The 13,713-nt window shown below is 57.7% G+C and overlaps 1 protein-coding gene across 1 annotated transcript in view; it reads left to right on the plus strand.

Moving 5' to 3' along the window:
- The window catches only part of GALNT17 (polypeptide N-acetylgalactosaminyltransferase 17), a 383,074-nt gene that overhangs the window by 201,751 nt on the left and 167,610 nt on the right, over window positions 1-13,713 (plus strand). The window contains exon 5 of the mRNA XM_079120206.1: window positions 1,943-2,140. Coding sequence (XP_078976332.1) covers window positions 1,943-2,140 — 198 coding nt within the window. The remainder of the gene's footprint in view (window positions 1-1,942; window positions 2,141-13,713) is intronic.

A 13,713-nucleotide genomic window follows, 5' to 3' on the forward strand; every position in this document is an offset into this window, starting at 1 on the left:
CCTCTGACCCTCCGCACCCACGCCTCCCTCCTCCCCCTGCTCCTCCCTCCCCGGGCCACCTCCCCTGCAGCCACTGCACCTCGTCCCACTCCAACTGCCACTCTCCAGCTCGGCCCTCATCGCCCCTCCCCTACTAATGTCCGTGTGGCCTGCCGGCTGTGGGTTGTCTGTCTGTGGCTCAGCTTGATTGCTCCTCTGTGTTCCGGGACCCGAGAGGCACTCCTGTCTGCGACATACCATGTTGAGGTTCAGGAGAAAGATCAGTGGCTGAGCTTTGCAATACCTATTAAAGCTTTTGCTCAGCTGTGACATTGTCACTTCTGCTCAGATCCCACCAGCAAACCAATTCCCACTGCAAGCCCAGAGTTAGCTGGAGGCGGGGTGGGAGCATGCTCCTCCAGGGTGGTAGGCAGACATCCGCAGGGAGAGTCGTACCTCCTCCTGAAGACAGCAAGCTCCGCTCTTCAGCTGCAGAAGCCGTACTTCAACCTGGGCTTCAGTCTCCATGCTTAGTCACTGCACAGCGGTGGCTGAGCTGAGCACGTCCCCACACACAGCGCCAGAGTGGCCTGCAGGAGCGTGGTCCATTCAGGGAGGAGTGGCTCCTAGGGGATAGGAGAGAGGCAGGACCGTTGAGTTAGATACCTGCTTCTGCTACTAACCGGCTGGGGCTCCAGGCAAGCGGCTTGACCCTCCCTGGGCCTCAGTGTCCTTGCTCAGGAGTGGCGATCATCCTATCCCCTCATGGGATAGGTGCACAGAAGACATTTCAGATGGTGCCTGTCACCGGGTGCTGGATAGATCGCTACTCAGAGATCAACAAAGGTCACACAACTTGAATAAGGCGGGGTACGGCCTGAGTCAAGAGGAAGGAAACACTCCTGCCCGGGAAACCGGGAGGGATTCCAGGGAGAGGTGTCATTGGATCTAAGCCCCCTTGGTAGCCAGGCTCTCTGCCAGTGGCCAAGGGCGGTCCCAGGGAGGACAGAGCCCTGAGGCTCGGCTGGAAGCCTGGGGAGGCAGCCCCTGGCCTTCAGCTGATGTGGCACTTGGGAGGCAGCCCCTGGCCTTCAGCTGATGTGGCACTTGGGAGAGCATTGAAGGCAGTAAATGGCCCAGGTATATTTTATTGCTCGTTTTAAATAGAAAGATGAGATGAGCCAACAGGTAATTCAATAGCTGCAAATGGGAAGAGATCGGTGGTCGACCGAGCGCTCTCATTATTCTTCCAAATAATGCAGAGGAATGGGATTTTCACTTGACTCCTTTCCAAGGCCCGCACTCTGGTCTAAGCTGGGAGATTAATGCCCTGGCTTCCGAGAGCCATCTTTTCCTTCTCGAATGTGGGAAATGATCCCTTCCTTCCTGGGAGACACGTGTTGGCGGAGGTGCTGACCCTCTGCTTTCTCCCAAGTCAGCCTGCTGCACCTTGAACTTGCAGCCAGGTCCCGACAGAAGCCTGCCGCAGCCCTAGGAGGGGAGGCAAGCTGGGAGGCAGGATTCTGCCTGCCTCTGCTTTTAATTAGTTCCAGGCCTTCCATTGCTAACCAATTCAATTAGATCCCTTTTAAGAAATCAATTAAATAATCAATTAAAAAAATGGAAATGGTCACACATGCAAAAAAGCCAGCGAATCGCTTATTAAAACCAGGCCATCCAGGACAGCAATGACCTATTTTGGGGAAGGAAATTCAGGGCCAGCCAGCAGAAAAACGGGAGGCACCGGTGAGCGCCCTGAGGGGCAGTCGTGACCGGTGCAGCCTGTCCAGCCGAGGGGATCATTCAGCCACACCGTTTAGTCAGAGGGGCCCTCTGGGCAGGGACCCCGGTTCTGAGCTCTCCCTCCCATGCATCACCAGTGACTCCAGCAGGGCCAGGGCCGGGGGGCACGCCCGCACCTCAAAGGCTACCAAGAGAGTTGATTTCAGCTTCTCTGTTTCAGGGCTGAGCCGGTTCTGTCCCGCATCCAGGAAAACCGGAAGCGAGTGATCCTGCCCTCCATCGACAACATCAAGCAGGACAACTTTGAGGTGCAGCGCTACGAAAACTCGGCCCACGGGTACAGCTGGGAGCTGTGGTGCATGTACATCAGCCCCCCGAAAGACTGGTGGGACGCCGGAGACCCTTCTCTCCCCATCAGGTCTGTGACGGCCGGCTCTGGTGGGCCGGCCGGTCCCCAGGTCCCAGGGCGGAGGCACGAGGAGCGGGGCTGGGAGAGATGGTGGAGGGCTGGTGCCTGAGTGGGCCAGCCACGCGGGGAGCGGCCGTGTCTTAGGATCAGAGTCTCCCGCCGAGGGGGGACGGTGCCGTTTGTTCCTTCAGGTCGCAAGGGCAGCTCAGACAGCCGCGCCGCAGGTGTAAAATGACAGCAACGTTCTCACTTTTTACTCTTCCTTGGGTCTTAGTCCTAGGACTGTGGCTTCAGGGGCTTTGCTTTCTGTGGTCTCAGTTACTATCCGCCCATCAATCTGAGGATAGGAAATGGAAAATTCCCGAAATAAGCACTTCATACACTTTAAACAATTGTATTACACTTTGTGGTTACGGCCGCCCTCTTTCTGGTTATTATTGTTCATCTCTTACTGTGTCTAACTTACACATAAATTTTCTTACTGTCCCTCATTGGAGAGCGTGTGTGCAGGAAAAGCAGCGGGTGTAGGGTGGGTGGGCTCCGGGTTAGGTTCTGTCCAGCGGGGTCCTGGACGCCCCTGGGCAGGAGCTATTTATTTCATGAAACCTTGAGTAACTGCAGTGTTTTCCATATAGCTTCTCACAGGAAGGGACAATAGGGGTGGCATCTCACCTCTGGGAGGGCTCCCACCATCCCACCCCGAGGGGCAGGGAGGCCCGTGTCCTGGTGTGTGGGTTGGGAGGCACAGTGCAAAGGATGTCGGAAGAAGCAGGTTGCCTTTGATGCTGAATCCATTTCCTCTTGCTGCTGTAACAAATGACACCAAGGTGAAGACACGTTACCACGGCACAGAGCGAGACTCTGGCTGTTCCCGAGCTCAGAAGTCTGGGAAGGGCCTCACTGGGCTAAAATCCAGGGTCTTCCTGGAGTCTCCAGAGGAGAACCCACTTCCTGTCCTGGTCTGCTTCTGAGGCCCTCCTGCCTCGCGGCTGCCCGCCCATCCCACCTCCCATGTCCTCCTGTGTTCTCCTGTTCCCCTCTCAGGAAAGCCCTGTGGTCACATTTGGGGTCCACAGGGAAATCCAGGACCGGCCCCGTCTCACGATATTCAACCTAATCACGTCTGTGAAGACCCTTTCCCTGTGATGGCCACTCCCCAGCCAGCACCACAGAGCAGGACGTGCGTCAGGTGGGCAGAGATGTCCACCTGGGCCAGAATGACCGACTCCAGGTGTCTGAAGTCAGAGCAGCTGGGAGTCGGGAGCTGACCTTGACTCATTTCAGGGGCGTGTTTGTTGGTATTAAGGGAAAGCCGTGGGATGCGGCTCGTCACAGGTGGCTGCGGGATTGCTTCTCGGTTTGCCAGGTTGTTATAAAGAAGAATGCTATTCTGAGAGGGTCCGTAGTTTCCGGTTTGAGCTGGAGGCTGGGAGGTCATGTCAGAGCAGAGCCCACCGGGCCACCTGGAGGGCTCCTTACCCAGGTGGCCCGTGTTGCGGTGCGGTTCCACCTGGACCACGCGTGCAGGGTGGTGGGGCCTTCGCTCAGCCTGCTGCCAGCAACGGAGTGCACTCCTGGCTAAGGTACTGCCTGAGCGCCGAGGCATAGCTGTCGGGGACATGTAGACTTGAATGGCAAGTGTCTGAAGACCCAGCCACCTTCAGACCTGAAGGGGGATGAAACTGAAATGATGGACTTAAGGACCTTTGATTTCATGTTTTGGCCAAATGATGCCCCCCGCCGATGTCCCTGACACATGGAGGGGCTGGCTATCCTCCGTGACGGGTGGCAGAATGAGGGCGTTGGCAGAGAAGGGAGGCTTGGTCCCCACTGGTGCCCAGCAAAACCCTGTAATGCTACCTCTGAGGACGTCAGGCCCTGAGCAGAGCCGGCTCGTGTTCCGTCATTATCAGATGATGAATACGCCCTTTGAGAGACTCGGAGTCGTCTCGTGAGTCACTGCTGTTGCGTGCACCTCTGATGTGCCAATCGCTCACGTACCAACCCTCTCCTTTTACTCTGTCTTCACTTACGACATGCTTAATTTGCTAATCACTGATGGGGTATTAAATTGCAGGAAAGACATCTGACGGTCCTTCTGATATCATTAAGCAGACACAGTGTGGTGTCTTGATCACAGGACTCGGTGCCTCCTTCTCCCCTTGTCGCCAGAGTATTAATATTTATGATTTTCCTCTAGTAAAGGGTGGGACGAGGACTTTTCTGAATCCAAATAGCACGGAGCCCGGATGAGTCCTCCGAGACTGGATTCCGTGTAGAGCATGAACGGAGGGCTTGGCCGTGGGGCGTTTATTTTCCTCCTGTCTTAGCCCATCCTGTTTCTTTTTGCTTATCTTTCTTTTCTCCTGCCTGGAAAAGAGATGTTCTTCAAGGTCTTCTCTCATCCTCTGTTCTTTGTCTGCATCAGAGGGTAGTGGGCAGTGCTAATGGGGCCAGGCCAGGTGCAGGGGCTGGAGCTGTGGGGTGGGGAACAGTGTCCCACCCAGGGAGGACCTGCCACCAGCCCACGTCACGCTGCTGGGCACACAGAACCAATGTGGTCAGGTCCTCAGACTTTCAAGGAATGCCATAATCTAGATCCTTCCAACTCTTGGCAAAATAAATCCCTCTCCTTCAGAACCACGAGCACCTAGCATTTGAGCCCTGGACCTTGGGACTTTTGTCTTTGCTCAGCCTCTCTTGCCTTGGAGACCTCCGCCTCTCCCAGGACAGCCGTGGTCCTTACCTCTCACACGGAGAGCTGTGGGCAGCTGGGTATGTGGCCTTGTTGTGGGGCTGGGGGCCAGGAGAAAGTGTCACTCGAAGCCATAGGAGAAATATCCTCGTCTTCCTGGAGCTGCAGTGAAGCCTACAGAAACTGCCCCCCTGGCCCACCGTGTGTCCGCAGCCCACTGTGCGGGGGTCTTCCGTGGGAGACTCTGTGCAGCGCTGACCCAGCTCTTGCCTCTGTGTGGAGAGGGTCCCCAAGTCCTCAGCCCAAGCCCTGATTGTCCTGCAGGGAAGCCATTTCAGAACCATCATCAGACCGCTGGGCTTAGTGCTTTGTGAAGGACCTCTTTGACAGCTTGATGAAGCCAGAGTCCCTTCCTCCTGAACCTAAGTTGATGATCTTCGCATAACAGTTCCTGGGGTTCACAGGAAGCCCTGGGGCTCGCCCTGTGAACCCTGCTCAGCTCCCCTCCCTGGCCCTCCCAGCTGGCTGCCTTTCTGCGTCACCCATGTCTGGTTTCTGAGTTTCACAAACCTTTGTCCCTCTTGGGAAAGGAGAGCCCACCTCCCACACCAGGGCTCCACTCTGCTCCGTGGGACACTCCCCTCTACTGAGCCTGCGCCACTGGATGCCAGGCTTGGGCTGGAGGGTAGGAGCCCTGGGGAGTGGGATTCGGGTCTCTTGGGACCCTGCCCTCCCAGGCTCCAGGGCACTTCAGGGAAACCTCCCGACACCTTCCCCAGACTCCGCTGGTCACTCTTGGCCGTCTGTGGGGCTCTGGGTGCACTATCCTTGAATACAGCATCTAGTATCCCACTCCAGCAAGAGCAGGAGGAGCCCCATCTTAGCACCGTGCAGCTCTGTGCCCACTGGCCCCATGTCCCTGGGGTCCGCCCACCTCAAGTTGAACATATTTTGCAAAGTCGTGTCTGCACTGAACACGCCCAGGCTTCTCGTCATTATCCCTAAAGCAAGGCAGAGTGACGATACTGACATTGCATTCACATCGGGTGGGGGGTCGCCGGCCATCCCGGCAAGGGGGAGCGTGCAGGGGAAGGTGTGAGATGGACGGAGAGTACCTTCCACTCACTCGGGAGCTGGCAGTGTGGGCTCAGGTGCTGACAGGCCCGGGACAGCAGGACAGCTTCACTGACCCCTGAGGCAGGGGCAGAGGGGACCGAGGGGCGGGAAGCACTCTGAAGAGGGGACGGGGTCCTGGACACCCCGTGGCTTGGTCTTGGACAGCAGACGATGGCTCAGGTTCGGGGCTCACCTGGTCCTCGAGGAGGAGGCGACAGCATCAATAGTGAAGATCAGGCACTCGGCCCTGGAACAGGGGCTACAGGATAGGGGGCCAGCCTGGAACCCCTGCTGAGAGAGTGGCCAGGTTGACCCAGAACGGGAGAATAAGCGAGGGCTGGTCGGACGGCCCAAGAATTCAGATACAACAACACCCACCTGGATCCCTTGGCAAACCTACCAGGTGTGCAGCTGTGCCCGGCTAGAGACGTGCATTTTCTCGTTTATAACTTCAGTGCACACACGGGGAAGAGCAGCCGTGGAGGCCTGAAAGGGACCATGCTCGTCCCAAGTGCACCTGGGTTCCTACATGCCAGGCCTGGCTCAGGGGCCTCCAGCCAGCAAGCTGCGCGTCTGAACGTGTGCCTGAGAGGGCAGGGTCTCAGGCACACAGAGGCACACGTCACAGCCCCTGGCTTTTGGGGTGCGTGCTGAACACTGAGTCAGTCTCCTCTGAGAGCTGGGGGGGGGCCTCCCTGCTTGTGTAAGTGGCCCTGTAATTAGTGACATTGCTCATTAATAACCAATCCAAGCTGATGATTAACAAGGAGCGATCCTTAATCCAGCCTATAATTTGATAATAGATGATCGCGTCCAGGAGTCGTTGGCGCCTACAGACACCTCTGGTGGGAAGGACTGTCCCGTTGGGCACGGTGGCTGGGACCTGAGACTCTGCGTGCAGATGCACATCAGGGGAGACTGCCGTTTCTCTCCTCCCTGGAGGAGGGTGCCTGGCTTACACAAGAGGAAAGATTTCACAGAAAAATGAGATTTTTTTTTATACTTTAAAATAGAGATATCTTCTCTGTGCGTCAGCAGATGTATTTTAGGTATGAAACGTGGGCCGGGCCTGTGGCAGGCACTTCCAGGGAGACAGCACTGGTGAGGACACGTGCCCCTCCCCTGGGCAGCTCCCAGACCAGTCAGAGACGCAGGCTCGACGTGAGGGGCAGCTTTGGTACAGGGAAGTGGGACGTGGGGGGAGTGGATTTTGAGCAGAGTGGATGAAAAAGCTCCTTCTCTGTGTGCTGGGCACTTCATTCGATGCGAATTCCTTTACACCTCTTGCCGGCCTGTGAGGCAAGTGCCCTGACCTTCTGCTTTCTATAAACAGAGCTGCAGCAGGAGGGGCGCCTCGCCCAGCCTCACGGCCTCCTGGGAGGTGAGCCTGACGGGTCTGCACGGCCTGGCCTCCGTGCGCTCACCTGCGGGGCCGACTTTCCCGGGAAAGCGGCCACGTGCTTGCTGGACTGCTCCGTTTGGAGGTTTTCACGGCTGGGTTCAGTGCTGCCCCACCTTGTCCTCAGTGTCACTTTACGCTGCTCTAGTCACCCATGGCCACCACAGACTGAAAATATTAGATGGAATATTCCGGAAGTGAACAGTCCGTACACTGTCCATTGTGTGCTGTCGAGTAGGGTGGTGAAATCTCGTGGCGTGCTGCTGCATCCTGCCCAGCACGTGGGTCATCCCTTTGTCCAGTGGGTCCAGCCGGTATGTACTGCCGGCTCCTTAGTCACCCGTGACCGTGCAGTTACCCGGTCAGCCCAGCAGTCCTGAGGGCTTGTGCTCAAGTCCCCCTTCTTTCACTTGGCGATGGCCCCAGGGTGCTAGCATGGCAAGGCTGGCGGTCTGGGTGGGCCAAAGAAAGGCCACAAAGAGCTTCCTGGAGGGGGAGGTGAGCATTGTGACGTATTGAGGAAAGAACAGAAGCCGTGGGCCACGGTCTCTGTAAGAGTGCGTCTCCTTGAAACTGTGAAGAAGGAAGACATTTATGCCACTTAGGCAGCTCCAACGGCAGAAACGAATGCCTGGTGGTGACAGCTGCTTCGTTAGGGTGGATAAGTGAGTCCTCAGTGCCATCCACCGGGGTTCTGGCGGGATCCTCCATGGATCAGGGGCACGTGGGAGCCAACGCCACGGGGACATGAGTCTGGTGTCCCAAAGGCCACTGCTGGGCTCAGGCTCCACGATTCACCAGGCCGACTTGCAAAGCTCAGAACAGAGGTTATGCTCATGGTCATTATTTATCACAGTGAAGGGGTACGGATCAGAATCAGCAAAGGCGCACAGGACAGGGGCCAGGGGAAGGCAGGCATGGGCCACCCCTCATAACTTGGCCCAGGGCCCCAGGAACACAAAGGCATCTCAGACAGGATGCCCAGGGACTTGCAGGTAACCCAGGGGCCTGGCACGGGCTGGTGCTTTCTTTGGTACATGTAGGGTTTGCACGTTAAGTCCACTGAGCTCACCCTAGACTGCACACGGAGGATGAGGTGTCTGGGTTCTTAGGAGGAGACCAAGGTAGGCAGCATGGTTTAAAAGCAGAGGAAAGATGGAAGACAGTAAATGGAGGTCCACTTTATGGAAGGCTCTAGAAATCAATCAGGGGAGCCCAGACCCAATTCATGGGTCCAGTGAGGCTGAATAAAGATAAATGTAGAGCTGGTTGGGACTGCTGTGGCCGCTTTCTTGGGGATGATTAGGAAGGGAGTGGGTATTCATGAGCAGGAAGCCTCGGTGGGGATGAAGAACATGCTCTAAAGTGGGTTTTCCTGATGTCGGTCCACCTGTGAACCCATGAAACCCATTGCCCTGCGCAGGTGAGCCACCTGTTCTCAGGAGCTGGTGGTCATCTGTGGTGGCAGATGGCTACTTTTGCAGCAAGGTGGAGTTCGCTGGCGTGAATTCTTGGTTCCTTATGGTCAGGAGGGCTCATCCCAGTCCCACCTGGGGTCTTGTCTGGTCCTCATTCTGCAGGAAGTAGCAGGGCAGCTCCCAACACACTGGGTATCAGCCAAACCCGGGCCAAACCCCAGAGCTGCGGATGTGTCCTGGGGAGTCCTGGGCAGGGATTCAGAGGCCAGGATCCTCCAGTCTTTAGAAGGAGGAAATCCCATCCTCACACCATGGGCGAACCTGGAGGGGAGTGTGCTCAATGGGATAGGTGAAGTGCAGAGAGAGCCCCCAGTGGACCCCACGTTTGTGTGAGGCTAATGAAGCTGAGCTCCTGCAAGTGACCAGTAGGACAGAGGGCTCAGGGGAGGGCTCTGTCCCTGAAGGGGGTGTGGCACCAGAAGGACAGAAGGGTTTAAAGCTGTTGCACAGCGTGATGACTGTAGTCAATGAAGGTTCTCATGTTTCAGAACTAAGAGAGTAGATTTCAAAAGTGTCACCCTGGAAAAAACAAGACAAGTCAAGTGATGGACACAGTGAGCAGCTTGATTTAATCATGCATGTTGTGACCCATATTAGAACATCACACTGTACTCCATGCATGCACACAATCAGGAGTTGTCCACCAAAAGTAATAGTCATGATGCATTTTTAAAAATAAAATTTGAACATAAAGTCCATTGAAATATTTAAAGAGAAGAAAGAAACCAAGGCGCATGCCTGGTGGAAGTTGAGCGTCCTCTGAAACAGCCAGCCAGGCCCGTGGACACCCAGTCTGTGGGTCTGACACTGGCCTGTCGGAGTGCAGGGTGGGCGAAGATAGGCTGAAGGTCACCATGGCCAGTCCTTCTGCTCTGCTCAGGGCCCAGGGAAACTGCCGCGTTTCTAACCCTCGGTCCTTGTGTTTGGGTCCTCTTCACCCTTATCAGGTTTAGACATCTTCGAGACTCAAAATGGGAACTTAGTGACTGAAAAGGCCTGCTGGAGAGGCAGAGAATGCAGTCAGAGGTCCAGTGGGACACGTTCCCTTCTTTAAACACCCTTGAGTCCTGGGGCATGGCTCAGTGGTGGAGGCTGCCTACCCTGCCGGAGGCCCAGGGCTGCTTCCCCAGAACTGCAACAAACACACAAAAAGTTCGCTCTTTGCTCAATTATCTGGGAAGAACGCCTCAGGGCATCACAGCTGCAGGGCACCTGAAAGGCGCATCAGCAGGGACTTGGTCACTTCCTAGTGGCAGGTACAGTAGCCAGACAATGAGGCTGTCCCCCACTCCCAAGTGGTCTGCTCTGCAGAGCAGCTGGCAGTGACCTGCCCAGGCAGCAGGAACACAGGACTTTCCAGATGGGGGCACCTGGTTCTCAAAGGCTCCAGGTGACAGCAGCTGATGCCCTAGGCAGAGTGTCACCCGAGACCCGACATCTGGGCCAGAGCTGACCGCAGGCCTGGAGCCTCCCCATACATCTCTGCAGAAGGAAGGATTCTGACTGGGCCGGTCACAGCCCTGCTGCGAGGCAGCTGGGTTCTTCACAGTAAATGGGGATGTTTCCAAAATCCTCTTTCCACAGCCCGCCTTCCGTGGTCTGGTACCCACTGTCGGCGGATCGGACGATGCCGTCCTGCCTTGACTCTGAGGGGAGACAGCACCCACGTAACGTGTGTTGTAGAGCATTGTGATCATTCTCATCCTTGGTCACTGCTGTCGACTACTGTGGGGCCTGATTTACAAGTCAGACCTCCGTCATCGCTGTGTCCCAGTAGAAGTGACAGCATGTGGGACTCAGTGCTGTCGGCAGCTTCAGGCAGCTTCCTGGGGTCTGGAACATGTCCCTGAGGACCAGGGCTGCGACGGAGTCGTCTGCAGGGGGTCGTGGGTTGCATGAGATGATCTCATGCATGTGAAGTGCGCAGAACCACCCAGCCCCTGCGTCCCTTGTGACCTCGCGTCCGGGTTCTGCCGCGACCGGGCTGCTCACGATGGGGATGATCTGGCCCGTCTCCCCCTCGCTCCGGGGGTATGCTCCGCATGGCCGTCACAGCTACCCCATCGCGGCTTCATCCCACGTGCCAAACTGAACCCGGAGGCTTGCCAGAGAGGCATCTTTGAATCAAAGGGATGTCACAGGAGACTAGGGGACCCGGCCTCCCATACAGTCCCTTCAGGGTAAAATGCAGGCACCTGCTTCCGGTGACACAGATGGCATTTCTTGACGTCACTGGGTCCCCTGGCCTCAGCCAGGGTGGGTGGCTGTCTCTCCTGCAGGACATGCCACCACTGCTGTCGGCAGGTCCCTTTCTTCCTCTGGAGCTGGGTCCCCGGCAGTGCCCGGAGGAGAGCAGCGTTCACACGGTACACGCTACGCGTGCCTGAGATGACAGGAGACCTGCCTCGTCAGCCGGCTGCCGTGACAGCTCAGGGCGGCCAGGAGGTTCATCTGAATAACGCTGGAAGGGCTCCCTTCCCCGGGAAGAGGCTCCATGCTCTGGGCCGCCAGGGAGCGACAGTCCGATTCTGAATCTAGGGAGTTAAGGAAACACGGACGACACGCCAGCCTGAGTGAAATGCGCGATTCCTGAGGTAGGGCTGGATGCGGACAGGGAGGAAGCGGGATCGCCCATTCCGCCAGGCTGATCCGGCAGCCAAGGAGTGGCGGCCTCGGACTTTTCTTGGTGGAGATGGACGTGCACGGTGACGGGGACGGAGGGCGGGCGTATGAGTGGCTTTGCTCCCTCTGTCGTTGATTCCGGATATGCCCTTCTCCGGGCCCTCCCAGAGGTGGTCCTTCCTTCCCCTTCTGGCCCTCTTGCCCCTTCCTCTCTCTCCACCCCACCCAAAGCCCCCAGGATGCCTCCGGAAGCCTCCGGTGGAGTTCAGAGCAGAAACCAGCCTTTCCCGGATGCTGTTTCCCTTCAGCACATTTAGGACTCTGGTCTCAGGGTCTTTCTGGTCCTCCATGAGTTATCATTTCCTAACGGCTCTGTGGGGCTTGTGGGCACAAGACAGCTCAGATTCCAACGTGGGCTCAGGTGGGAGCAGCCCCTTCCTGTACCTGGCTCTTGGTGGCCTTGCCAGAGGGCTCGGCCTGCAGGCCAGGTGGCCCCCTGGGGCCCTGCCATGGCTCAGGCTTTGTCGCCGAGGGAGTGGGAGCTGGAGCGGGCCCCTGCCCACCTCCTCTTGCATTTATGGACACGCAGCGCACAGGATGATTCATTTAGGTCAGGGAGAGAGCAAATGAGGTTTTATTTCAAACGCAGGAAGTTCCTTGTAAGCACTGATGGCAGAGCCTGCGGTCTTCCCTGCTAAATGACTAGCTGCGGACAGTCCGTCACGTACAAGGGACACCTGGCCACTGAGCCCTGACCCCCGGGGCAGTCTCCGTGGGTACAGCCCCATTTCAAGGCTCTCGGAGTCTCGCCCTGACCTTCCCCAGGTGGACTGTGGCTGCGGCCCCCATGTTTGGGATTTTAGGTCAGAGTCCTCATTCTTTGCTGCCAACGTGACTCTAAAAATAACTCAGCAGGCAGGCAGGCAGGCAGGCACGGCCAGCTTCCTTTTCTCCTGGAAGTCTCAGCCCCGTGTCATTCGGTCAGTCTGGTGGCACAGACACGTGGCTGCAGGGGTCCTGACAAGCTTGTCTGACCGCTACAGGCAACATGACCACCAGCTGTGCTGGGCGGAGCTGCGGCCCCTCAGAGCCTATAAGGACGGCTGCCATGAGGCCCCCTGGAGACTTGGTGGATGCCCAGGACAGTCCTGTGGAGCTGGGCCTTTCACGAGGTTCAGGGGACCCCAAGGTGCCTAAGAAGTCCACCCTAAGGAGAGAGGAAGGAAGCGTTCCTTCAGCGCCTCACTGACTGGCCTTCCCGCTGCCATTCATTGGGGATTTGTCTGGGAGGGTGAACCCTTCGCTGTCAGCAAATCTCAAGTGTCCTTTGTGGAGACTCAGAAGGCTCTCGTGGCAGAGGTCGACCCCTCGGCCTGCCTTCTGCGAGGTCCAGTTTGTGAATTGAAGCCGCCTCTTTGGAAGCGTTCAGCCTCCTCAGGAAAGGAGGCTGGGCCTCTGGGGCTTCTTGTTCCTTTGCCTCCTGCTCCTTCCTGGCGTCCCTAGACAGCCTCTGGGTGTGCGGGGACGGCGGTGTGTTCTCCTGGACACAGGAGAAGCACCGGGGCCTTTGCCTGTGGCCTCCCGCTCCTCCGTGGGCAGCGTCCCTGCCCCGGTGCTGCTGGCCTTCCTGGCAGAGGCTGGGCGTCCCAGGGACCCTCTGACCCTGACCAGCTTGGGCTGGCTGCAGGCCTGAGCCTCAGCTGTGTCTTGCTCCCACGGGCTCAGCCCCTTTCCCGCTCCACACTGCAGTCCCAGGAGCCGGCAGCCCCTCCTCTGCCTTCGCTCCCACAGGCAGGAGCAGCAGGGCTGGAGCGCGCCTCCTGCTGCCCCACGCAGAGCCACCGTGTTCCCGCCCACGAGGACGGCCCAGATGGAGCCTCGGAGGCCATCTGTGGGCCTGGCTCGTTCCATAGCCCCCCAGGAGAGTGGGAGCTGTGGCCACCTCTGCCTTCTGCACCAGCCTCCCTGGAACGCATCTCTGCCCTTTGGGTGGAGAGAGTCGCCTGTCACCTGTCACCGCTCACCACCTCCCTGTCCCCTCCTCAGGTGTGCTGCTTCGTTCCTCCCCAGCGTTGGCTGGGGCTGCGACCAGTCTAGGGACAGCAGAGCCGCAGGTCTGGTTCCGCAGAGCTTCAAGGTGGAGCCAAAGGTGTCGTGAATCCCAGCAGCCGCGGCTGCCGCCCGGAACAGGGATCTCATAACCCAGGAGGTCAGAAAGAGCCAGGAGAAGGGGGTTTGTGAAAGGCAGCGGCCGCCCAGGCCACCCTCCAGC

The sequence above is a fragment of the Sciurus vulgaris genome (assembly GCF_902686455.1).
Source record: "Sciurus vulgaris genome assembly, chromosome: 18".
NCBI classification, from domain to species: Eukaryota; Metazoa; Chordata; class Mammalia; order Rodentia; family Sciuridae; genus Sciurus; species Sciurus vulgaris.